Source organism: Macrobrachium nipponense, chromosome 13, assembly GCF_015104395.2.
Source record: "Macrobrachium nipponense isolate FS-2020 chromosome 13, ASM1510439v2, whole genome shotgun sequence".
Classification (NCBI taxonomy): domain Eukaryota; kingdom Metazoa; phylum Arthropoda; class Malacostraca; order Decapoda; family Palaemonidae; genus Macrobrachium; species Macrobrachium nipponense.
The window spans coordinates 58,801,968-58,829,538 of NC_087206.1; the positions used below are offsets into that span (position 1 = coordinate 58,801,968).

At 43.0% G+C, this 27,571-nt stretch overlaps 1 protein-coding gene across 24 annotated transcripts in view; it reads right to left on the reverse strand.

The window, feature by feature from the left end:
• The window catches only part of LOC135225810 (partitioning defective 3 homolog), a 463,764-nt gene that overhangs the window by 35,841 nt on the left and 400,352 nt on the right, over positions 1–27,571 (reverse strand). For 21 of the 24 annotated variants that reach the window (XM_064265319.1, XM_064265308.1, XM_064265309.1 and 18 more), the window contains 3 exons: positions 24,041–24,169; positions 20,414–20,499; positions 11,484–11,945 (listed from right to left, as the gene is read on the reverse strand). In XM_064265319.1, the coding sequence (XP_064121389.1) occupies positions 11,484–11,945; positions 20,414–20,499; positions 24,041–24,169 (677 nt within the window). The remainder of the gene's footprint in view (positions 1–11,483; positions 11,946–20,413; positions 20,500–24,040; positions 24,170–27,571) is intronic. The other 3 variants (XM_064265326.1, XM_064265327.1, XM_064265325.1) reach the window with 1 other exon arrangement.

Consider the following 27,571-nt stretch of genomic DNA (forward strand, 5'->3'; position numbering starts at 1 on the left):
AAATTTTACTACATTTTAATAGTCATAAAATCTATTTCATTGGAATTGTTTACACATTCTGATGGATGGCAAGCAGTGGCTCCACTACAAAACCAGAATTTGCCTATATTTAACTTACAGTATGATAATGGATATAATTTGCTGAGAATTTTCTTAAGGACATTACCTCCTTTCACAACATAATGGAATCACAAAAATGACGTAGACTTATAGGTAAAGCCCTGTCTTTTCGTTGGTTTACACAGCTTATGACATTTGGATTATAGGCCTATCTTATGCTCAGCTGTTTTGTTGTGGTTTTCTTATGGTTATATTGTTTTTGTTGCTGCTGTTATGGTAATCTAACATTGCAGAATAAACATATCCCTATTCATAAAATACTTGTCAATTGATCATACCCTTTTGTCTTAACAGGGTAATCTACAAGAATACCCCAAAAACAAGTGATCCATGGGCTACTCACTTTTTCATCTATCATTTATTTATTTATTCATTTTCTTATTTTGTTAAGTATCTGATGATGCCTTCCTACTTGTCTTCATTTTCATAGAATGCTACAGCAGCCTTATGTTTACTCATCATAGTAATATAATTTGTTATCCCTTTTGTAAATATATTTTCAATATAACTCATTGAGAGTAGTTTGATATTTTGTGTAAGTGGCATTACAATTACTATGGCCAACCATGCATGTACTATGTGTATTTGTACTTGCTTTATACATTTACATTATATATTGTGGAGTTGAAACTACTATATTAGTTAAAATCTACTCAATAACAAATTGACATGTAGGCCCACGCCCTGTCATTGTCTCAAAATATAAGAGTTTGATGTTAAGCCTATGCCCCTTCATTCCCTTAAAATATAAGAGTTTGATGTGTAGGCCTATGCCCTGTCCCTTCCTCAAAATAGGAAAAATTTTCTAAGACAATTTGTATTTTTCATAGCTACAAACCTGAGGTCTTACCAATACAATAATTTTCTAGTGCCTAGCTGGATCCGGTTAAATCGCAGACAAAACGCAAGGAATCTTGTGAGATCTGCCAACGTGTGTGTATATCGGGTGAAAACTGGTACAGGACCACGCACCCACGCTACTGTATTCACTTTTTCTTAACTGCATAGGTGAGAGTCGTGGTTGCCATTTCTCGGCCTTTTACCCGATTCATTGCTCGTTTTCACTTGTGATGCTGTGTGTGCTTGTATTATGGGTTCTTCTGCTCCTTCTCGGCCTCGCCAACTTATGTGCCTGGGTACTTCAGGTTTCCTGTGTTCTTGTTTCCTGGTTTCTTCAGCGACAGACCCACACACCACTTGCAGTAGGTGTCATTCTAATGTTTGTACCATAACAAATCACTGCCCAGAATGTTGTGTGTGGCCTAGAGAGCAGTGGAAGTTATTTCATAGCAAGAGGGAGCATCGTAGAGTTTCTACCCTTCCTTCTTGGGAGGGATTTTCATCTCCTCTTCCCGATGCTTCGTCTCCAGCCGCAGTCACACCCCATACTAGTGTAGTGCCTTTGTCTCCTTCCTTTTCTTCCATCGATTCTTCATTGGAATATCGGGAGGCCCTCAGGCTGATTTATTAAGTAATGTCTACCCCTCTTCCTCGGGAATTAATTTACTTCCCGAGAGGGAGGAGGCTTTTTCATCAGTCTCTTTCGTTTCAGAGTTGGAAGCATCCAAAATGGCGGTGCTCTGGGGGTCGCTTGGGCTACGGCGTTCACCCTCCTTGGAGGGTTTGCTGACGCACTTCTTGGATGCTCGCCTCCCCCCTCTTCAGGCTACCCAAGCTCTCCCCCCACCTCCTGACCTAGTTTTCATTGGTAGCCAGGGTCAGTCATATTGCATTGCTCTGCCAGTGATGCTAGCTGCCTCTTCAAGTCAGAGTAGCCGCTGGTGACGTCACAGGGTCAGCCATTTTGTATCCCTCCGCCAGTGGTGCCTGCTTCCTCCTCGGGTCGAGGGGAAGCCATGACATCAGTGCTACTAGTGACGTCACTTCCACTGATGACATCACTCCCATTTCCCTCTGCTGCGCTGCTTCTCTCATCTGTCTTTTTATTATTTGCTCCTCTGATGTCATCGCTGCCATCCGGTTTGTTGCATCTCCCTTCCATGTCATTGGCTCCTCCTCTTTATGTCAGGCGATTCTTAAGAGATTGGGCTCTGTTTTGGAAGACAGGTTTGCTGCCATGTCGGCTGGGAGGACTGGAAGCAAATGTGTTGTGTCGCCCCCTCCTCCTTGCAAGAGATTGTGTAAGGAGTCAGTGCTGTTATCCTCTCTTTCTCCCCCATGTCGGTGTATCAAGCGTTGGAAGGTTAAGGACGAGTGAGGAGCGGCATGCCATGTTCCTGTGAGTGTTAAGTGTTCCTGAGAGTGTTAGTGTTTCATCCCCTGAGCAATCTGCAGTGTCTGCTTCGTCCTCTGCATCGAGTAACGAGTGTGATGCAACCTCGCACGTTCGTGCACGTTGCTAATTCTTCCGCTTCTCTGGCACCAGGGCCTATTTGTCACCGCAAGGATCTCAAGGCGCCTGTGAAGAGATCGAAGGTTGTGAATGCGGAAATAGTGAAGCAGGAGTTTTGTCTCCCCCTACCTTAATGCTACCCGGGTTTCGACTCCGAGGAATTCTTGTTCTATGTCGAGTGTTTGAGATGCTTCTCCTCTGCATGTACGTGTGTTCCCCCCACATGTGCACATACGTGGTCACGTACGCGAGTCATTTATTGGGAGTGTGTGTAGTGATGTTCCTAGTTTTGTGGTTGGTTCGTCGCAGGAGTTGGCGCTTGGATCCAGCCCAGACAGGTTGGTTGGCATTACGGACTGTTTGGCTGCTGGCTCTTATGTTGGTTTACATGAGGAAGGCGAGTTAGATAAACCTACATCATCTTCTCTTCATCCGTCTCCGTTGCCGGAGCAGAAGGGAGACATGCAAGAGTTTTTGTCTTCCTTTACTGAAGTTGTCGATCTCATTTATGGGTTCAACAATTTAGAGAGTAGGAGTCAGGCTCGGTTGTCTTTCACTCCTTCCTGCTTGGAAGCCTTGCTGGGAGCTGCGCAAGATCCCAAGTCGTTGTTTCAACTTCCCTTATCGGGGTATGTCCAGTCAGTCTTGCATAAGGTAAATCCCTCTCTGTCAGATCGGGACTGGTCTCTTTACCCAAAGGGTTCTTCCAAGTTGCTGCCCCCTCTACTCACGAGGCATAGAAAGTACTATGCTACAAACTCTGCCTACTTAATGTCTCGTCATCTTAACCCGGACGTCATTTGTCTGAAGCCAGGGTTGATTTTGGAGCAGGTGAGGTTGGAGGCTCCATCCTTGTCTCCACAGAATGCCTCAGCTTTGGAGTCTACGGCAGCCTCCATGTTACAGATGGTTTCTTAGTTGGACTTATGGTCGACGGTCATTGCGAAGAAGGCATCTTACAGGTCCCCTGAGGGGTTAGTGAGTGCTTCTTCTCTTGCCAGTTTGTTGCAGTCTGGGGGCAAGGCGTTCTCGTATCTCTCACACCTCAGCGTCAATTAGTGGGCTAATCTTCTCCTGATCAGAAGAGACACGGCTTTGTCCAGGATAGAAAGATCGGTTGACCCCAAGTCCTTGATGGTGTTGAGGAATGGGGACCTTTTAGAATCTCAAGTTTCTGTTCCCTTGGACTGAGCTGGAGGACGCGATAGACCAACGCTGGGTTGACACGAAGAACAGGTTAGTTAAGAGCACCAGGCTGTGTCAAAGTCAGTCTCATTCTCATAGACGTCCAGCCCCTCCTCCTCCCCCTACCCAGCAGCAGTCACGAAAATCGTCACCTGGTAGGCTGTCTAGAAATTCGGTTTTGGCAGGGCCTTTCTGTTCGTCCCAGTCTAGGCCAGAAGAACAATGTCCCTTTCACTACCGCTCTTTTAAGTCAAGAAGGGGTCCCAGAGGCAGAAGTAAGGGGGTTCGTTGATAGGTTAGGCACCTCTTCCTCTCCTGTGCCATGGGTGGGGGAGTGCTTGGCTGGCCAGTGGGTCAAGTGGCAGTTATGGGGCAGAGAAGTGGGTAGTAGATGTCCCTCGGAAGGGATATCTACTGCCATTTGACGGCTCTCCCCTGCTCTCGGACAAGCTTCTACTCAGGTGGGTGTATCTAAAGTTCTTGGCTCTCCGGAAGGAAGTGCAGATGATGTTGGACAAGGATGCAATAGAGGAAGTGGTGCATCCGTCTCCGGAGTTTTACAGTCTTATCTTCTTAGTGCCCAAGGCATCAGGAGGTTGGAGACCTGTGATCAACTTATCTGCCTTGAATCATTTCATCAGGAAAACGAGGTTCAAGATGAAGATCCCGCGATCAGTGTTGGTAGCTGTGAGGGAAAGCAACTTCATGCTGTCAATAGATTTGAGGGACACACATTTCCAAATCCCTATTCATCCATCATCCACAAAGTTCCTTCGCTTCTCTCTCGGAGACGAGGTCTTCGATTTCAAAGTCCTGTGCTTCGGGCTGACCACAGCCCCTCAGGAGTTCACAAGTGTCTTCTCTCTCGTTTCAAGTTGGGCCCATGCTCAGGGGATCTGTTTGCCGAGGGTACCTCGATGATTGGTTGGTTTTGGCAGGTTCCAGGGAGATGCTGCTGCAGGACAGAGATCGTCTGCTTTGGTTTTGTCTGGAACTGGGCATCGTTGTAAACCAAGAGAAGTCAAACCTCGTACCCAATCAAAGGATCCCCTATCTGGGCATGGTCATCGATACGGCAGTTCCAAGTATTTTTTTCCCATCAGATCAGGGGTTGGAGAAGTTGCAAGTGGTGGCGTCCGACATCCTATCGCAACCACATCAGTCAGCTCATCAGTGGCTGGTTCTTCTGGAAATTTTGTCTTCTCTGGAGAAGCTGGTCTCTCATGGGCGACTCCATCTTCAGTCTCTGCAATGGAGACTAAGGGAATTCTGGTCTCTGGTGGGGTACTCCCCCTAATAAGAGTTCCTCTGTCTCTAGAAGTAAGAGAAAAACTTCGTTGGTGGTTGGACAACTGATATCTCTTGAAGGGTGTTCCACTGCGTTCTCCTCCCCCGGACTTCCTTCTGTTTTCAGACGCTTCCCTCGCAGGTTGGGGTGCTCATGTAAGCAGCCTCATTACTTCGGGCGTTTGGAGTTTGGAGGACAAACGGCAGCATATCAACGTCTTAAGAGTTAAAAGCAGCCTTTCTGGGTCTGAAGGAAATTCGGGAGAAAGTAGAGAGTCATTCTGTTGTTCTCATGTAAGACACCACCTCAGACACCACCACGGTGGTCGCTTATGTGAACAAGCAAGGGGGCCTGGTTTCACATCAACTTCACGCCTGACCATCAAGGTTCACCAGTGGGCGGTCAGCAATTCAGTAGAGCTCTCAGCCAGGTATATCCCAGGCAAAAGGAATGTGGTCGCAGACAAGCTCAGTCGTTGGAATCAGATCCTAGGCACAGAATGGTCTCTTCGTCAAATGGTGGCAGACAAGCTCTTCCAGGTTTGGGAGAGACCAATGCTGGACCTTTTTGCAACCTGGTTCAACAGGAAACTGGCGATACAGTGGACCCCTGTATTCGCGTTCTCCGGATTCGCGGACTCACACACTCGCGAATTTCTCTCTGGAACGTTTCCCCACATTATTCATGGGAATAAAATGCACTTTTTGTGATAAAACTATTAAAAAAACCAGGTATATAAATTTTTAGTGGGTTTTTCTTGAGTTTTAACTACCAAAATAGGGGGGTCTGGTACGCACCCCCGGCAAATACGGGGGGACCTCTGTATTCTGTTTGGTGGTCCCTGGGACAACCTGGAGGTGTATGCCTTCCCTCCGTTTTGTTTGATCTGTCGAATCCTGAACAGGTTGATGAGTTCGCAGAGTCTCAGGATGACTTTGATAGCCCCTCTGTGGGCGCAGGCAGAATGTTTCCGGATCTGCTGTCATTGGAGGTACAGTAAGTTCCAGAAGTGAAGCAACAAATTTCAAAGGATTTTGTTCGAAATTCACTAACAGGCAACTACAACTTGTAGCTGAAAAACTTATTTTTTTCTACAGTGAAAGCTCTATCAAGCAAAATAAAGCTAACATATGATGCACATATATCAAATATATGATATTTATAACAATCATAAGAAAAAATTACGGTAATAGTAATTATTTAAAAGTATAGTAATTACTTCAAACTATAGAAAAGAAACAATTTGAAATTCTCATTCAACACAGGATTACCAACATTACCAAAGTGAATTTCGAGCAATGTGGTAACAAATATTTAATATCATAGTTTATTATCAATTATTTTAGTGAAGATGCATAAAATCATGCAAGTATCAATAGAATGTAAAGGGAAAATCTCCGCGACATTAAACATAATCAACCATGAATGCACTTATATTCAATAAAGAAGTTGGGTGTGGTTGGTAATTCTGATTCTAGCTTCTAGGACCGAGCATAAAGCACCAGCTTCGAGAAAGGCTCTAACTGCTACTGCTACCTTCAGGTGCCTAGGCCTCGTTCCGGGCATTGCAAGGCTTACAATGCAGGGCCACTGTCTGTTATTTAGGCAAAGATAGAACCTTCAGGACCAACACCAGGACCTGTCCTTGCACCTGGGAAACAGACTCGCTATATAAAAAATAAGAAAGACTGTCGCAAGCAACCAGAACACCTGTAAAATCACCACCTGGAGGGAGACGACAGACCCCAACCACCCCTCCCCCCCTCTACCTCTAGTTCTACCCACAATACTAACTCCACCTTTTTCACTTCAACCTTATACCTCAAATCATCGAATCATATCCCAACCGTGAAATTTAAGACTGATAATAGTTGGAATAAAAATACTAACAGGCAACCCACTAGTTTCTAAAGAAGTACGATCTATTCTGAGATTTGTCGCTTCACTTCTGGAACTTACTGTACCAATGGAGATTCCCCCTGGCAGCATCTTCTGTGTCAGCCACTAGAATCCCTGTCTCTTCACAGTTGGAGGCTATCAAGTATCTCCTCCGAGCGAGAGGCTTTTCTCAGAGGTCAGCAAGGCATATGTCCAGCAGTCTCAGAAGGTCGACCTCTGCAGTTTACCAAGTCAAATGGGCAATTTACTGTGATTGGTGTCATAAACGGGGTTTTTCTCCACTCGGAACTTCTATTTAGCACATAGACTTTTAGATCTTCCTCAGAGATGAGAAGGGTTTGTCTGTTTCCGCCACTAGAGGCTACAGGATGGCCCTGAGTTTAGTGTTATGTCTTAGAGGTATCGATATCTCCCCATCCTGGGAACTTTCCTTGCTAGTAAAGGGGTTTGAGCAGTCGTGTTCTCCCAGAGAGCTCAAGACGTGGGATGTTTCCTTGGTCTTGAGAAGTTTCACTAAAGCTCTGTATGAGCCTTTGCGACATTTGTCAGACCGGAACTTAAGACACTCAAAATGGTTTTCCTCCTGGTCTTGGCGTCTTTGAAGAGAGAGTGGGAGCTGCATGGTCTGAGCTATAATGTGAAGCACACCATTGGTTGGGGGTCAGTGTCCTTTGAATTTGTCCCGGAATTTGTGGCCAAGACCCAGAATCCCTCGGTGTATGATGATAGGTTCACCTCCTTTTCCATTCCATCACTGGATGACTTTGTGGGCAGTGATTCTCAAGAGCTTTTGTTATGTCCCGTCAGGGCTCTGCGTTGCTACCTTAAAAGGACATGGCAACTTAGGCCAGGTTGTCATAGGCTTTTTGTTAGCACGGGGCGCATAAGAAAGAGGTGTCCAGGAATACAATCTCTTTTTGGATATGGGTAGCCATCAGACAGGCGTACTTGACTCTTGATGATTCCACCACCACGTCTGTGCAGGCTAGAGCACATGATATTAGGGGTATTGGACTCTGGCTTTCACAAAGAATTTGGCTGTTTATAGAGTGCTGACTGCTGGTACTTGATTACACCAATCCACATTCACCTCTTTCTATATTAATGATATTGCCCACAGATCTATGGGCACGTGTTCCCTGGATCCTGTGGTGGCTGCCAAACAGATTGTGTAACTCATCACTGTCCTTAACAGGGCACATTTGTAGCTTACCTACGATGTTTAGGTCTATGCCCTGTCATTGCCTCAAAATATAAGAAATTTATGTGTAGGCCTATGACCTGTATTGCCTCAAAATATAAGAAATTGACGTGTAGGCCTATGCCCTATATTGCCTCAAAATATAAGAAATTGATGTGTAGGTCTATATCCTGTCAATGCCTCAAAATATAAGAAATTGACATGTGGGCCTATCTCTCAATGATATTAACATTTGACATGCAGGATTATAATGAATTAATACCCTAATATCGGAACTGGATTCATAAGTCTATGCTTCATTTCAATTAACAGTGTCTATGTGGGATCACTTATGTAGGCCAATACCAATTTACAGGAAAAAAATGCAAGATGATTGTGTACCTAGGCTGCACATGATAAACAAAAAGATGCACAGACAAAATGACCCAAGATTTTCATAATATATAGCTAACTATATCTTTTATTAGAGATACCAACTGCATACTTCACAACTCTGGGAACTCAAATCTCTGGTGTCACGATCCATGCACGAAGATCAACATTACCAAACTAAGTCAAATCCATAATGGTAATCATTTGGACTTTCAATTAGTGTGATGTCATTCCCCTTTCAACAGCTAGCTAATCACTGGCATAGGCTTAGGTGCAAAGCTAGGTGGACTCTGCTATAGATTATTTACATTTTCATCACTAACTGATAAATGACATTCCTATTCAGAGATAATGTTAAACTCAAAAATCATAAGCGTAAAAGTACAATGACAGGATATACAGGCAGTCTCCGGTTATTCTGTTAATCGCAATCCAGCTGCACGCCGCTATAATACGCAGAGTTCCGATTCTCTGCGCCATATGGTGCCAATAATAGAATTATGGCACCATGACATGCCTAAAGGAGGTGCTAATAACTAGATATCAATGCCAATAAGCGCCATAAATCACCAAGTTTTGGTTAATGGTGGTTTTCACTTATCAGCACCCTCCTGAGAACAGAACCCCCTGCCAATAACTAGGGGCTGCCAGTATAACTGCAGAAGCAGAATTCCTTCCTCCTACTCTACATTAGAAAACATTGTCATTTGAAGATAGAAAATTCTCTGTATATTATCTAACTATACTTTGTTTTTTTCCATCTGTCCTGTACAACATGACTTTATAAACATCAAAAAACAGTATCAGTAATGCATTCAAAGTATAGCTCAGAAAACATACATTTTGTACACAATATCTATATATCCGCTAAAAACTTTATATATATAGAGACACTGCAAACAGCATTAATGGTAACTAGCTTATTATCCTTTACTATGTCAATAGCTTGCCTAATTAAATGTTACATGCATAACAAATCCAGCCTGATTTTGCTTTGTGTACACCAAGTATCAATTACTCTTGAGAAGAGCACAAATCCTTCAATGTGAGTCTACTTTTTTTTATCTAGTAGTAGCCTCAATGTTGCACGATTCACGCAATTTTATATGTGCAGTTTGTGTGTGCCAGCATTGGTGCATACACATTTTGTGCATATTGATATATGTTCACTAAGGGCATGCATGCAAGTGTCTTATTTATAAATAAATATATGTATACAGAAGGGAAGCATATAATATAGCAATATAATTCAATATCCACAGCAACTTCTCATCATATTACTGTGTTCGACTAGTGATAAAGTCTGTTGGATGAATCAGTAGTGAAATGTTCCACATGAATTCCAAGTGCTGTTAGAAGAATTGCCTCATATTTCACAAAAATCAGACCTCAAGCTCAACTTAAATAAATTACAGATTGGTTGCTAGGGTACAGCTGTGGTATTGCTGGAGCAATTGTTTCTAGTTTTGCACTCCACATACTAATTAACCATTTCAATAGACCCTTGCAAGTTGTCTGTCCTAGACCTGTAGGAAGTACCATACATTTCTACATATAAGACAACATTTAAATCCTAAAATTCACTTCTAATATTTAGAGGTTGTGGCATCGGTGCAATTACCACCGACATACATGAACACATTATGAAATAAACTGATTATTCTTTACCTTTATATTATTGGCATATTCAAGGAATAATTCCATATAAATGAAATAAACTTTTATCTATGCAACCAGAGCTGAGAAAATGTAAATATCAATTTATGGTTGCGTTCACAGCAACCTCTATCTTTCAGTAACCTTTCAGATCTTAATGGTATAGTGAATTTACAGTAGTAATACATTCAGGATAACATTATACTATTCATTTTTCATTAACATTTCATTACCATTTTGGTGGAAAATAACAATTTTGGTATAAATTTGGAATACATATAACTGTTTAGATAAATTTATTAATGCATACGATTATTATGTATGACAATTATCATACATCATCGTATTATTGTTAGGGGTTGTTTGTGAATGGTGACGAAACGTAAACGAAACAATGGTTTCCCTTTGAGGGTATGTGTGTAGGAAAAACACAATAGTATAGAATCAGCTTTGATATTTCATTTAATTTGAATTCCTAAGGATACAGTAAGTAAAACATTTGTACTGTCAATATCTTCACATAACCAAAATCTAGCCTATACACAGATGGTGTTGTAATTTATTAGTCATCTTATAAGTACTACAGATATGAAATATATTCCTGAAAATTTGCCATAATCTTTTACCTACTCTTACATAAAGGTCATCTTGTACACAGAAATATATGGTAATACTTTATTTTGTACTCTTCCTGTGAAGGTGCTATTCATGCTGAGATAGGCTTTTTGGTATTCAAAAAGAGCAATAAGAAAACTGAAGGTCAAAATTGTCATAAAATTGAAAGCAGATATTGCCAAAAATGATATGTCAATGTGCCAAAACTGACTTAACTGTTGGGTTTTGAGGACATGTTATAACTGTAGCAAAGGTTAGTCCTTTCATGTCAGTGGGGGTTTTAAACATAAGTACCTCAAGTATGAATATCTCAAGAAAAGAAAAATATGTTTAACACTTATATTTGCAGGTTGTATTTTCAACAAAAATATACTAAAAAATATATACTGTATACATGAACTTTAAGTTAAGTTACTTACATCACATATCCCATATATTTCACATGGGTGCTCCAACTATAAATAATCTCTCATGTCTACCTAAAGTCATAGTATAATTATAAAGATTGCACATCTGGTGCAATTGTCATATAAATAAATATTCATGGATTAATGTATAATCAGTTGTTAATAAGAGGTGCCTGTATAGAACTAAAAAATTGTAAAAACAAAACTGGAGAAAAAGCATGAAAATTGTGCAACCTTGTCTAATAAATCTGATAATCAAACCTTATCAAACAATGGGAGTTAATTATGTTTGTATGAAAAAGACCATGTTGGTAATAATAACAAACGATTGAAGAGACAAATTATGGAAAGCATCATGCACCACACTAGGAAAGTAGTGTTAGTTACCCCAGTTTGAAATCATGGCAGAGAGATCCTGTCCAAAGGTAGTTCGCTGCTGATTGCTTCTACAGTAATGCCTTTCTAGGCTGCGACTAACTGGGCTGAAAGGACCACGGGGATACCCAGACCACTGCGTTCTGGGTGCACCCTTCCCAGTATGCTCGCTGACAGTCTCAGAACCCCCTTGACATGAGTTTCTATCAATGCTTTTTTTTTGTCTCATAAGTGATTTACTATATGAATGACTGTTAGTAGCAGCATGTTTTCCTTTTTTATAAAGATTGGTGGGCAAGGTTGAGACTTTTGACATGTTTTTCAACTGTGTGGATGGAGTTCCCGGGGCACTGGACATTTGAGCACTACTTTTTGGGGGTGGTTCTGACTGCTGTCGTACTACAGGAGGGTCATTCAAGGGCACATCAATACCAACTTCCCTTGACCCAGCTGTTAACTCCTCCCGAACATTACCTTGAGAACAAACACCATTTTCAAGTTAAATCCAGTCCACCCACTGTTGTTACTATATGAAATATTAGTAAGCTATGAAAATTAATTCTAAAGCACTAAACTTCCTACCAACTTAAACCACTTACACATCATACCAAGTTGTTAATAACAAGCATCTTATTAAAAATTGTATGAAGCAAAGAGACCTAGAGTTAAAACCGAATAAGGCAAGCAACATGACAGTGATTTCAAACAAAAATCAGTCTACTGCAGTTCTATATATAAAAAAAAATTTAAAAAAAAAGAGGCTATGCATTTCACAAGTGTAATCAAAGTACCATGTATGTAGTCCACCAAAAACTAGTTATTTAATTTCTACAATGCAATAAAAACCCCAACAGCACAAATTTTGAACCTTGGAAGAAATTGGCTTTGATAATCCTTCTATGTTGCAAACAATTAAGTTTACAACCTCATAAAAATCATCATAAATATGCAGCCATATCTGTAAAGAGCAATAACACAGCTAAAACTTACTCATAAAACTTAAAAAGCATAATTTTCATGACATGAAGCCCTAGTTCTTTCAAGGCTGACCTGAATCAATATTTTGAACGTGATGTGTCTGATAAAATCACAACAGAACACTATGAACAGATTGAGCTACTTAATAGAGAGAGTGCAAGATGCTTTGCTTAGTTTAGTTTATAATCAAATAGTTATAGACCAAAACATAAAAATGTAGCTTTCATGATATCTGTATAGGTATACAGTCACGATACAAATCTCTTTTAACCTTAAAACCAGTTAGGAAATACCTGACTTTACATATCTTATCTATTAATTACTCACATTTTCTTAATATCTTAGTACACATTATGAAACTGGCACAGAATACATAATCTAATCTACAACCTAAGAGAGGAAAAGCCACCTAAAAGTAAAATTGTGAATTCAATCACCTGAAGAGATTTATGGAAGATAAATTTCTTCTAAAGTTGTAAAACATAAAAAATAAAATGACATTTTTATGATAAAATAATGTTTTATGTATACTTACCTGGTAGTTACATATAGCTATGGTAGTCTCTGACGTCACAGCAGAATTTCAAAGCTCGCGGTAGCGCTAGTTGATAGGTCAGGTGATCCCTTCCCCCCTGCCCCCTACCGGGGTACTAAGAACTATTCTAGCTAAGCTCAGATATTTTATGCCTACCTGTCCACAGAGGGGAGGTGGGTGGGCTTTTGTTATGTAACTATACCAGGTAAGTATACGTAAAACATTATTTTACCATAAAAATGTCATTTTTACGTATACGACTTACCTGGTAGTTACACATAGCTGATTGGCACCTTTAGGAGGTGGGTCAGTGACAGCTAACTACTGCTTAACAGAATTGAATAAGAAGAATGAAATAGTTCCTTTCATGCTAAGGTAGCCGATTTAGCGATTACTGCCTCTGTAATCCGCTAACCTTAGAGCAACAGCGGGGTGTGTGGACCTGGTCGCTGGTTGCTTACAGGAGTGCATGTCGACTAGGGCATGACCTGTATGGGACACGACATCCATAATGCCCCTTCTCTGGACGCAGTACCACAACGAAGAAATAACGAGGGATCACCTAACCCCAGACGATTGAAAACTAACCTTAAAACACACTTCATCTTTACCCTAATTTGACTAAGGAGAACTCTAACAGCCTCTGTTCTCTCAGGCAACCGTAAAAACCAAACCACCACAATAATAAAAGTAAGGATGGAATGACTTCCTACGTTTCCTCCCCCATCACTGTGCCAGTCACTACAAAGGGACCTAAGGTACTGCAATTTTCAAAAGTTGTTTGCACGTCATGAGGTAAAATGACGCAAACACTGACTTACACCTCCAGTATGTAGCCTAGAGTATCACCTCTAGAGACAGGTTCTTTCTATATGCTAGAGAAGTTGCCTCTACTCTAACTTCATGCGCCTTTACTCTCGTCATGGTTGTTTCTCTCTCTTGCAGATGCGTGTGCGCCTCTGTACTCAAGTCCCTTAAAAAGAACAACATAGCATTCTTGGAAAGGGGCCTTGACAGATCCTTGACCGAGCACCAGAGATTACAAAACGGGCCTTGGACTGTCTTGGTGCGTTTTAAATAATATTCAAGCGCCCTCACTGGGCAGAGGAGTCTCTCCTGTTCCTCTCCCACTAAATCCATAAGACTTCGAATATCAAATGAGCGCGGCCATGGCCGAGAAGGATCCTCATTCTTAGCTACGAAGTTTAAAATGAAGGAACATACTGCTTTTCCTTCCGCAAAGCCAATTCTTTTGTCTAGTGCTTGCAGTTTGCTGACTCTTTTAGCTGTAGCGAGCGCAACCAGAAAAATAGCCTTCCTCATAAGGTCCCAAAGCAAACTAGACCCTAGAGGTTCAAACTTGGAAGACATCAGCCATTTTAAGACCACATCCAAATTCCATGAGATTAGTTTTGGAGACTGAGCCTTAGATGTATTAAAAGATTTAAGCAAATCCGTCAAATCCTGGTTGCTTGAAACCTCAATGCCCCTATGGCGAAACACTGAGGCAAGCAAAGAACAATATCCCTTAATTTTCGAAAAAGAAAGACGGCGCACTTGATGCAGATGAAGGAGAAAATCCGCGATCTGACTCAGAGTGGTTTCAGAAGAAGAGACTCCAGATCCTTTGCACCAGTCTCTAAAATTAGACCACTTGGACTGATAAACTTCGGATGACGAAGATCTCCTTGCTGCTGCAACAGACTTCGCAACTCTCCTCGAAAATCCTTTCTCTCGGAGGAGACGTTGGAGAGTTTGAATGCAGACAGCCGTAGAGTGGATAGGTTTTTGTTGAATCTCCTGTAGTGTGGTTGTCTGAGTAGATCTACTCGTACAGGTAGTCTTCTCGGGTAATCTACTAGGAGATGTAGGAGTTTTGGGAACCATTCCCTCGCTGGCCAGAATGGAGCCAGCGGTGTCATTCTTGTGTTCCGATGGTTCACGAACTTGTTCAGGACTGCTCTTATTAACTTGAACGGTGGGAAAGCATATAGGTCCAGGTCTGACCAATTGAACATCATTAGATCCACCGAAAGAGCTTGGCTGTCCGATACCAGAGAGCAGTAAAGAGGAAGTCAGAAGTTCTTGTTGGTGGCGAATAAATCCACCATCGGTTGGCCCCAAAGAGACCACAGTAGACAGCTTACATGGTCGTGTAACATCCATTCGGTCGCTAAAACTTGATTCCTCCTGCCGAGTTGGTCTGCTCTCACGTTTAGCTTTCCCTGGATGAACTTCGTGAGGAGAGTTACGTTGATCGTTTCCACCCACAGCAGTAGTTCTTTCGTCGCTTCGCATAACGAAAAGGAGTGAGTCCCCCCTGCTTTTTTATATACGACAGGGCCGTGGCATTGTCCGAGTTCACGAGGACCACTTTGTTCCGGACAACTGACTCGAACTTCATCAAACCTAGATGAATTGCTTTCAGTTCCTTTACATTGATATGCAATCCCCTCTCTTCTAGAGACCACACGCCTGAAACCTCCTGTCCTGTAGAGTCGCTCCCCATCCCCGATCTGATGCATCGGCAACCAGTTCAAGGTTCGGGCTCACCAGATGGAGGGATTTCCCTTGCACCAGTCTTTCCTCCGAGTTCCACCAATTCAGTTCCAACTTGATTCCTTCCAGAATGGGAAAAACGAAAGAATCTGGCACCTTCTTTCGTTCCCAGTGCTCTCTCAAATAGAATTGGAGACGTCTCATGTGTAATCTTCCCCGAAAGATGAACTGCTCCAACGAAGCCAGTGTCCCTAACAGGCTCATCCAGTTGTTGGCTGAGCATTACGACTTCCTCACGAAGTCTCGCATTTTCTTGAGGCCCGCACTGACCCGCTGATCGGACGGAAAAGCCTGAAAAACCACTGAATCCATCCGTACTCCAAAATAAGTCCTGACTTGGGACGGGATCAATTGCGATTTCTGGTGGTTCACGATCAGACCTAATTCCTTTGCTAACTGAAGCGTGACTTGAAGATCCTCCGCACACTTCTCCTTCGACTGTGAAAGAAGAAGCCAGTCATCGAGGTATAGAGATATCCTGATTCCTCTCAAATGAAGCCATTTGGCCACAGGTGTGCGAGCTCTTGTAAACACCTGCGGTGCTGTCGACAGACCGAAGCACATCGCCCTTAACTGGAACACTCTTCCATTGAACATGAAATGCAGATACTTCCTTGAAGCTGCATGTATTGGGGATGTGGAAGTATGTGTCCTGCAAGTCTATGGAGACCATCCAATCCCCCTGTCGAAGAGCGGCTAACACCGATTGGGTGGTCTCCATAGAGAACTTCGTCTTGCGTACGAATTTGTTCAGGGCACTTACGTCTAGCACTGGTCTCCAACCCCCCGAAGACTTGGGGACTAGAAATAGGTGGTTGTAAAAGCCTGGGGAAGGTGGAAGAGAGACAGTCTCTATGGCTTTCTTTTCTGAAAAGGGATAGATACTATCTCCTCCTCGAGGATAGAGCATTTTCCTGAATTTTGCAAGTAGGAAGGAAATGGGATCGGGAGCAACGACAGGGGAGGGATCTCTTTGAACGGGATTCTGTATCCCTCTTTGACGACAGAAACTGTCCATGGTTCTGCCCCCTTCCCCTCCCAAACTTGCCAAAACCCTTGCAGTCTGGCTCCTACTGGTGTGCAGAGGTACACATTCTCACTTTTCATCAAAAGGGCTTCTCGGGTTTAGGATTCGTTGCAGGACACAAAACCATAGATTGTACTGTCCTTGGCTAATTAGGTGATTGCGCCAGAAGGTCTTGAGTGGCTTTCAGTGCTAGCGACTCCGCAATCTCCACCATTAAGGGTTGCGGGAACAGAAAGCGTTTATCTAAAGGAGCAAACAGCAACGCCGACTTCTGAGAATGTGATACTCCACTCGCAGTGAAGGAGCACCACAACTGTCGCTTCTTCAGCACTCCAATAGCAAATACCGAAGCCAGTTCCAACACACTGTCCCTGATGGCTTTATCAAAACAGGACATCACTCCCACAAATTCCAACATTTGTTGCTCCGCCAGGCCAAAGCTTTTGACCTTCCTCCCGAGAGCATCAATGGACCAATCAAGGGAGCTGATCACTTCCAGTACCCTGAAAACATTCTTGGAGAGATGATCCATTTCAGACGACGTAAAAAAGATCTTGGTGGAATTAAGGACAGATCTCCGAGCTGCATCAACTAGACTGGAGAAGTCCCCATGGGAGGAGGCAGCGACCCCCAGAGAGAAGGCTTCCCCAGTTTCGTACCAATCATCCACCTTCTCAAGTGCTTTTCTGGCTGAAATCAAAAGCACCAGCTTCAAGAAAGTCGAGTAACTCATCCTGGTGTCCCTCGCATGCTGCGATTCTGGAGAAGGAGGGGCGGCAGGAGCGAAATCTTCCAAGAAGTTGTCGGCAAAAAATTTCATTGGGAGTTTGTAATTAGACTGTACAGACTCCTCTCTGCTTTCGGAAAGTCTTCTTTGCAGAGATTCTCCTTAGAAGAGACTGGGGAAAGGCCGACAGAACAATGTACACCCAGTTCTTCCTCCTCTGACAAAAAATCCATTCTGTTATCCACTGCTCCAGCAAGGGGAGCGTGAACCAGATCCGCAATCGGCAGTGAAGAAACTTGCGGTTGCATCTGCTGAGTACCCGGCTGCATGGCAGGCAGCAGGGTCGGCAGCAGGGTGGGTAGGGCAGCTGGACGTGGGGGAGCGTGAGCGGTCACGCACGAGTGTACGCCAACTGGAGTGAGCGCGACCGGAGTGTCTGGCGCCAAAGCGAGCGGAGCTTCAGTACGCGTCAACGCTTGCGATTGACCTAGCAGCCCTAAGATGTCTAACTTAGACTGCATATCTTGAAGGAAAACAGGAGGGGCAGACGCAAAAGCGGTGGCATCCAACTTGGCAGAAACAGGAGTGGCAGGTACACCACGGGAGCATCAACTGGCGCCACCTTAAACACCTCTTGAGGTGCTGATTTTTTACGAGAAGCGGCAGAAGACGAATCGGGAGAATCAGAGCGTGAATCATGACGCTTGGCAATCGAAGACAAAGCGAGTCTAGAAGCTCTCTTACGCTTTGCCTTGAGCGCGGGAGACTTGCGCTTGGAAAATTCTTCCTGCAAAGACGAAAACTCTCTGGAGATTCCCAAAAACTACACGAAGGACCTTCCTGTCGCCTGATAGGTTTCTTCTTGGGTACTTGTCCCGGAGAAAGCTTGCGTGTTCTCTTCATCAGGTGAGACTCGTCCAGAAAACGCCATCCCCTGCGCGAAGAGTCCTCCGAACTAGATAGGGAGGAAAGACACTTCCTGAGTTGCCTTTTCAGTGGCGCTCAGTAGCAGTTTGGGAAATAGCAACAAAACTGCTTGAGGGGGCAACTGCTCAGGAGCAAGTCCCGCTCGCTTCCCTTGGACTGTCAGCATGCCTCCTCCCAGGGGCTGGGGAGTCTGGCAGAGGCTTAGGTCTAGGAGAACGAGAAGACCGAACAGTCACCTCCTCCACAACACTAACACTAGGCACTGCACTCAACACCTTTTCCGACAAAGACTTAACTGTCTCGCTCATCTTCTCCAAGGTAGCGAGAATTACACTAAATTTAGAGTCCATTTGGACTTTAAGATCGGCAACAGTGTCTGGTTCGGGAATTACAGAGTCTGGGTTGGGGGAATTGTTAGAAATTGGAATGTTAGTGACAGATTCTTCCTGACTAACTCACTCATGAGACACCAAAGAAGTACTAGCTGACGCTCTCCTAATTCTGTCTCTTTCCAGTTTCCTAACATACTTGTTAAATGCCTTCCACTCCTTCTCAGTTAGCTCCTTGCATTCATCACAGGTTAAAGTTGCACAGCAAGATTGACCCTACAAGACACACAAATGGTATGAGGATCCACACTGGCTTTACACAACCTTGTTTAGCAGCCCCTGATGCAAAACCTATAATGAACTAAACTAGAATCCAACATATTCCTAGCGAAAATGCCTAACTAGCTGTATATCAACACTGTTAACCACAAAATCATACAGAGTACTTCACCAAAAATCCTGACAAAGATTGTATGACCGACAATGAAATTCAACCGAAACGGAGCAGGAGTTACCGGCTCCATGGCAGAAAAAATCTGAGCTTAGCTAGAATAGTTCCTAGTACCCCGGTAGGGGGCAGGGGGGAAGGGATCACCTGACCTATCAACTAGCGCTACCGCGAGTTTTGAAATTCTGCCGTGACGTCAGAGACTATAGCTATATGTAACTACCAGGTAAGTCGTATACGTAAAAACATCCTTTAGTTAAACTTCCTAGCATTACCTATTGTGGAGGGTTACACTTGAGAAGTAGCACAGCCTCTAATTCAACATTTTTTCACAATTACCTTAAATGTTCAACAAACATACAGTATAACAACTAGGTCTTAAGCCAACTCTCTTAACCCCTCTAGAACTTAGTAATTACCACTACTGTAGGTGCCTACATAAAGCTCCCAAGTAAACCTGAACTCGAACAAACTGAAAACCTGTTGCCTATAAATCTTAACTTATTATAAACTACATCAATTATGTGTATTAAGCACTCGGATTAATAAAGCTGATTGCTACAATACTTATTTATCATTAAATACTCTCTTCCACATAAATATGATTACTATCACATTAATACTAGAATTTCTACATCTTAAGCATGATAAAGTATAATACTGTAATTATAAAAATGAAAAAACAAAGATAAGGAACATCCTCAATGAGTCTTATATTAATATTCAACAGCATCTACTCAATGCATAAAAACCACACCATAAAAAGCTTTTATTTACTAAAGCCACTTAACACTATGTAATCATAATATCACCTTACTGTTCAAAAGTCCCAGGTTTCAGTAGTCCTCAGTTATTCACAGTAATGTCAGGTTAAAATCTAGACTAACTGTAGTCAATAGATTTGAAAATTAATGGCAATCTATTAAGTATTTCATTAAAAAAAACTTCTGTACCATTAACACAACACCATACATCAAGTACATTTTGAGTGCAAGAGGAATCTGAATATCAAGAGCTAAAGCTAACTTTTGTACAAATTATACAACAAATCTAACATAATCACACACAGCTCAAGGCATGGCATAAAAGCAGTGTTTGTTGTTTATCTATGCAAACCTCTGAACATGTGGATGTACAGTAATAAGCTGCAGAAGTCTCATAAAGCATAATTTTCTCAACTTTACTAAACTGTACAGACTTAACATTTTACAAATTTTTACCTGTAGCTTTCTGTTAGGGCCGTCCGTATATTAATGCAAAATAGCTTCCACACGAAAAAGAAAAAAAGGCTGCACAAAACATACAGAAACCCATTTTCAGTATACAAAGGACAAATTTAATCAACCTCCTCTGTAGGTCTGGAATGGAGAAAATTAATAACTTGCATGGAAAGAAAAATAATAATTACATACCTTCTGATGACAAGCCTCCTAACCCTTGGGATGCAGCTATTTTTTCTTGAGCAAGCATTATCTGTTTCTGCTTTTCTCTTTCCTCCCTAGAAAGGAATCCATCTCATTACTTGGAGAAACTACATCTCATCAGGTAATAAAAGATACAAAATTCTTAGACAGAAAATTTTGGCCATAAACATGACATATTCTTTAGAAAAATTATTTGCAAAATCAAGCTGAAAAAGCAACTACAATACTGCATAGGTAAAATTTTGAAAAATTATATAGGGGCTCATCACTCATTTGCAGTCTGCATATCAGGTCTCTGAATGCCCTAAACATAACCTGGAAAGTCAAACACTTGCCAAACTTTTTGTATCATTGCATAACAAACTATTACAAATAGTGGGCCTGGGATCTGAAACATCTAAAGCAGGAGACCTGAGCTGCTCAATGTCCTAAAATGCTGACAATAAGCCACAGTACCCATGGAGAGTTAAGGAACACAACAGTTTGGCAAAATGGGGGTTTCATTGTTAGGAGGGACAAGTTCCTAGAAAGTAAAATGTAAAATGGTTGTAAATAAGGGTAAAATAATTCAAGAGTAAATTTACCATACATGTGAGGAATATGCAAGTAACCCTCAAAAGTCTGAGGACTTTGCCAACTTACACTATCAGTCCCAAGGAATGCAAATCTATTTATGAATTACATTCCCAAAGTACTTCTGCAAAGGTATACATACTGGCACTTCCAGGTATCTGCATTTAGGATAGTATTTACCCCAAAATTAAGAGTGCTTCAATTACATTACCTTATCTTTTACTTGCATTGCTTTCACAACTGTCACATTGTTACAGCCTTAAGATTATATTGCCTAATGCCAAAAGTTTTGGTCTTGGCTCTTATGTACCTTGAAGATTCTAGGGTTCCACACAGCCTGGGTAAGGGCAATGGTTGAAACCCTGCAAGGTTTGGAGACAGCTGTGGCTGCCTCTGCAGAAAAATATGTACCTCTAATTCAGAGGCTCTACTGGACATCATCCACGTACAATGACATTTCCAAGTTCTTGGGGAACCTCCAAAGTGTGGCTGACAAAGTAACCTATAACACTGAGGAATCATTCTGAGGTTGTCTGTTTACAGAATACAAGATTAGTTAGCACCTACTGCTGTAGCCAGAGAGAAACAAGTTTTTCATCAGATTCTTGTTAGCCAGAATTTCATCTAGAACAGTCTCACAAGAGGAAAGGTGTACACCTCCAGGTTGTCCCAGGGATGCATCCATGAATCTATCTTAAGAGGATGCCTGATCCACCTGAGCAAAGGAGTAGACTGTAAGCTTCCACCTGAGCAAAGCAGTAGACTGTAAGGTTCCACTTGAGGCTCATTAAAATTAGATCCACTGAAGAAAGCCCAACCAATTCCATAGAGCTTGTGTTCCAAGCACCTGGCAGTCTAGCAGGTTTACACATCCACAAATACAACTGCCTCCTGGGAGAGAACAACCAGCAAATATCCAGTCAAATGGTACCAGGAATCCTACCACAATTGAAGATCAGGTCTTCAACTATACAATTTATGCAATACCTCCTGTTCCATAGATACCAAGCTTCCATCACCTGATAGTGCAGTAGGAATACTTCCCAACCCTGGTTTGACACATCTGTATAAAACTATACTGTCTCCTGGTGTACAAGGAACAGCAGAACTCCAATCAAAAGATGTCATGTTCCTGACACAACTGAATATTCCTGAAAACTTTACATTTGAGAAACTGAGAAGGACCTCACTGACAGTAGCTGTAAACTGTTCTGGAGCAACTGTGGAAGAGTAGTTACTCCTGCTAGAAGGAACCTGATCAAGGACTATCACATTTTCAAGTAAGGAGTTTTGTTAGCAATGGACTTCTGGATCGAAGACAACAATCTATGGACCCTGTGCTCAGTCCAGTAAACTCCAGTTTCTATTATTTCTAAAACCTTAGCCCCTTGAAGTTCTGTAAGTCATACATGAAGATAACATCAACTTCTTGATGTGTATGATCCTCTTAGTCATAATGTTCAGTCTAAGCACTGCTGGTGCTAGAATTCTTAAAATGGTCATGTGCACAAGTGCCAAGGCAAAATACAACATTAAATAGTACAAATTAGTACTGATCGGGCATCACTAATCTAGCACCATTGGGACCTGCAGGGTGCTGGATTAGTGATCACAAACTGGTTAGATTACAATACAGACACTTAACCCAACAGTTAACCACTTCATGCTACCTTTAAAATACCTTGTAAATCAGTACAAGTTGGTTAATAAGGAAAAAATATTAACAGAAAATCTAGTAATAGTTTAATGAAGAAGAGGCAAAATAAATGGTACAGGTAAAAATTCTGTTGACTAACACAGGAAAATACATCACTGGCACTTACTACATTTATGTATTAGGTGAAGGGCTGTCAGGATAACAATTTTCATCTTTGTTTTTTTTTATAAATTTTATGGTATTCTCATTTATATTTTTACTGTATTTTCACACTTTTATTTTTACAATCTAAAAGGTAAATGCAATCGTGTACGTAGGGAAGTATGTATATGCAAATTCATTCACTAGCATCAGAGAACTTCCTACAGCATGTTTTGTTTAGTGCTGTTATGTTTATGATTTTTTTATTTATATTTTATGTTATTCTCATTTACACTTTTATTACATTATCTCATTTTTTTACAACCCAAAAGATAAACATAATTGCATGCATAGGGTATGTATGTAGCGCCAATAGCCAGTAGCAGCAGGTTGCTGCGGTGACCTGGAAAATTTAAAATTGCGCTTGCCAAAATTAGAGCCAGATTAATGCTTGCCAAATTAGTGATGGTCAACCTGAATAAACATTATTACTATGAATGCTTAATTGGGGGAGGTTATTCACACATATCACTCAATATACAATACTACACAATTACAAGTATGTAACCTCATTATTGAGGAAAACAAGACTATAAGAAAGTATATTGATAAAAAATTTATACAGTACACATCCACCAGAAAATACATATCAAAAGTTCATGTCATTGCTTACTGGTGTATATGTACAAAAATTCCAATACCTACAGTACAGTAGTACTGCATACATGTAGGTGAAAAAGTTAGAAATGCAAGGAACATTAAACTTTCTTTGGACATAAAATCTGAACAAACTAAAATTAAATGAATGTTGTACATATACGTATATTAAACCCTTAGGTTAGTTACTGTAAAAAGGATCTAAATCCCAATTAATGTTAAGCAGTAACCCTACTTTAACACTGCCAAAAACCCATAAATATACAAAATTCTCAAAACCAAGAAAACGGGAAATTTCATTAACTGTTGCATAAAGGTGTTAAACCGTAAAAGCATTAAGGATCAAGGAAAAATAGCACACAAAATGAGGCAGGTGTCTGACATGTATCAAAAGATCTAGGTGGCACAAGTATAGTGGAGTAATGCTCTTCTTTGGTAGACATGCTAGACAAATACTGCAACATATGAAACATTCAAAGACCACGAACGAGAGCTGTTTATGAGTGATGGGTTCATTGTGAAACAAAAAATGTATACTATGTAAAGTAGCATTAAAATCAAAGCATCCATAAGACCATCCAACATACCTAGCTTTTTTGTTACGCTGATAGGTATCAGTATTCTTGGCATCTAGAGTGGCATGGCGTTTTTCAGACATACTCTGCCTGCCAAACTGATCCCTGGAAAATCCCGCAGCATTCTCTTCAAGGGAAGTTCTGCAATGAAACCAGTTAGGAAATTCTATTAAAGCATACTTTAAAACTTTCCATACATTTACTGTATTTATAAAAATATTTATAAACCTACATAAAATATGACATTCTCTATAAAGTGAATATAAACATGGTAGTCTTATTCATGTAATTATGAGTGCTGCCATATGGCAACAAAGCAACTGCAAATTCGTAAAATGAAAGTGTGCTATACAATATACCCTCCAAAACTTTCCCAACTGTACCCAGGTCACCTTAACCTGTAGATTCAAGAAAAGTCACTTTTATCTTTACAAATACTATAATAGAAAATAAGAAAAAATCCTAACTGCCTAATACAGAATATCACAAATTCTTGGTAATTTGTATTTTTCCTAGCGATACTTACCTCGAACCATTTCATAGGAGATTCCCGGATGTCGATCCGGGTCCGACCAGAAAATTCTGGTTATATGCCGCACCCAGGTCAGGCCTATGCCCCAGGGGTCGAAGACCAAGCCATCCTAATGACCTATAGTCAGTCCTTCTTACTCCACTCCGAGGTGTCTCCCCTAAGCTTCCGCGGGGCTGGAAGGGCGGGATTCTAATTCCATGGTTCGAGGTAAGTATCGCTAGGAAAAATACAAATTACCAAGAATTTGTGATTTGTTCCGATGCGAGATACTTACCTCGAACCATTTCATAGGAGACTTACCCCTTAGGAGGAGGGCGAAGGTTAGGGGAGGGAACGGCCCCCAAAGGTGATAGGTCAGAGGAGGGGCGACTGCTCCCCTTAGAACCCAACCCAGGCCGTTTATCGTGGGTGGTTGGTTAGGAGGGGTGCAAGGCAAGCCTGGTGCGGGTATAACCAAACCTTGACATGTAAAACTGTGGTTTGTACTGAGAACCATACGCACTCCTGCGTATCTTACCTGAGTATCCTGGATTCCTCGCTCCAACCAAAGGCCCAGGGATAACAAGGATAAGGATTAGGGGGGATTTGAGGAAAAACCACACACACTCACATACACTCAATACACACCGGCCCGTCCACCCCAAGAAGATTGGAGAGGGGACCTAGACCTGTTGCTGGCCTGCCACCACGGGGCCAATCTCAAAGGCGTCGAGCGACCTTCTCGTGCAGTCTTTTAGATAGTGGGCTGTGAATGTCGACTGCCTATTCCAGACTCCTGCCCTCAGGACCTGGTCCACTGCCATGTTCTTTGAGAATGAGAGGGACACCCCAATTCCCCTGATGTCATGGGGCTTGGCTCCCTCTGGAGGGGAAAGGCCCCCCTTCTCGTAGGCTCTCCGGATGGTTTCTCTCAGCCAAAAGGAGATGGTGTTTTTCGAGGCTGCCTTCTTCACCCTTCCGTGGTGACGAAGAGATTCTTTACCTCCGGCCTGAACCGGGCTGTTTCTTTCCATGTACTTCCGAACTGCCCTCACCGGACAAAGGAGGAAGGAGAGATCCTTAGGCTGGTCCGATTTCGGGAGGGCAGGGATGGAAAACTCCACGAACCTGAGATCCGAGCTCGAGGGGTTCTGATTCTTAGCCACGAAGGAGGGGACAAACCTGAATGAGAGTTCCTTCCATCCCCTCGTGTGGGTCACTACATACGAGGAGGCCTTGGAGCTCCCCCACCCTCTTCGTGGAGGCCAGGGCTAGCAGAAACACTGTCTTGAGGGTCAGCTCCCTATCCAGGATGTCCTTGAGCGGCTCGAACGGGGGCTTCCTCAGGGAATCTAAAACTATTGCAACATCCCAGCGGGGAACCAAGCCAGCGCTGGGAGGGCACTTCTGCTCAAAGCTCCTTATGGAGCAAGGACAGAGGCTTCGAGTTCCCCAGATCCAGCCCTTTCAGGGAGAAGACCTGGCTCAATGCGGACCTGGCTCCTTTGACTGCTGGAATTGACAGGCCCTTGTCCAACCTCAGGTAGGTCAAGATTCTGCGATGTCTGGGATCTTCGCTCGGAGAGGTTCCAGGTTACGCTTTCTACACCAGGCCCCAAAAAACCTTCCACTTTGCCTGGTAGATGTTAGCGGAGGATTCCCTCAAGGTAAACTGGACATGTGAGAAGCCACCCTCCAGAAAACCCTCTCCTATTTAACAGCCGCTCGATAGTCTCCAGCCGTGAAGGGAGAGGGCTGGAATGTTCCTGTGGAACCTCTCGAAGTGGGGCTGTCTTAACAGGTCTGGCCTGGGGGGCAGCTCCCAAGGAGGATGAGAGGCCAACTCTAGAAGGTCCGGGAACCACTCCCTGTCCGGCCACCAAGGCGCCACCAACGTCAGGGCCGCCCCTTTCGCCTTTCTTAGATGGTTGAGGACCTGCCTGAGGACTGCAAAGGGAGGGAAAGCGTACATGTCCAGGCCGTCCCACGGGTGCTGGAACGCATCCTCCCAAAACGCGGCTGGGTCCGGCACCGGGGAGCAGTACACCGGCAGTTTTGGTGTTTAGCCTCGTAGCAAACAGGTCCAGGGATGGGGAGCCCCACTTCCCTATTAGTTCCCTCGCTACTTCGGGGTGTAGGGACCATTCGGATCCCACCACCTGACCCCATCTGCTGAGGCCGTCGGCGGATACGTTTTTCTTGCCGGGAATGAATCTTGCCGTCAAGGAGGTCCCAAGGGCTTCGGTTTGGCTCAAGATCTCCTCCGTCAATCCGCAGAGATCCCTTGATCTCAGGCCTCCTTGCTTCTTGACGTAGGCGACCACTGTGGCATTGTCGCACATCAGACACACGAGTGTCCTCCCACTGCTTCCTTGAATGCTTCCAGGGCATGCTTTACTGCCAAGAGCTCCAGTTTGTTTATGTGGAAGGTGCTCTGCTCTTGCGACCATATCCCCCGCACTGAGAGGGAATTCAGGTGGGCCCCCAGCCTACCTTCGACGCGTCCGTAAACAGGAGCATCTCCGGGGGCACAGACCCGAGGGGCACACCCCGACGAGAGTTTGCAGGATTCAGCCACCAACCGAGGGCCTTCCTTGCTGCCAGTGAGATGGAAACCGGCTTTTGAGGTGTTTCCTCCTTCTGGGACCACCCTACTTTCAGGTCCCATTGTAGTGGCCTTAATCTCAGCCTTCCCTGGGGGACTAGTTTTTCCAGGGAGACCAGGTGGCCTAAAAGCCTTTGCCACTCCTTTGCCGGTCGCGGGGGGTGGCTTAGGAAGTTGCAGGCAATTTTTCGGAGGTTTGCCAGCCTGTCCCCCGAGGGGGAAAGCTCGCCCCATTTCCGTATCCAATTCCATCCCCAGGTACACCATCCTGGTGGAGGGAGCTAGAAGGGACTTCTCCCAGTTCACCATGATTCCCAGGGTTTTGCAGAATGCCCAGGAGGGCGTCTCTCTTGTCCTATCAAGCGCTCCTTTGAGGAGGAAAGGAGTAGCCAGTCGTCTAGGTACCTGAGGAAGGCGTATACCCCTC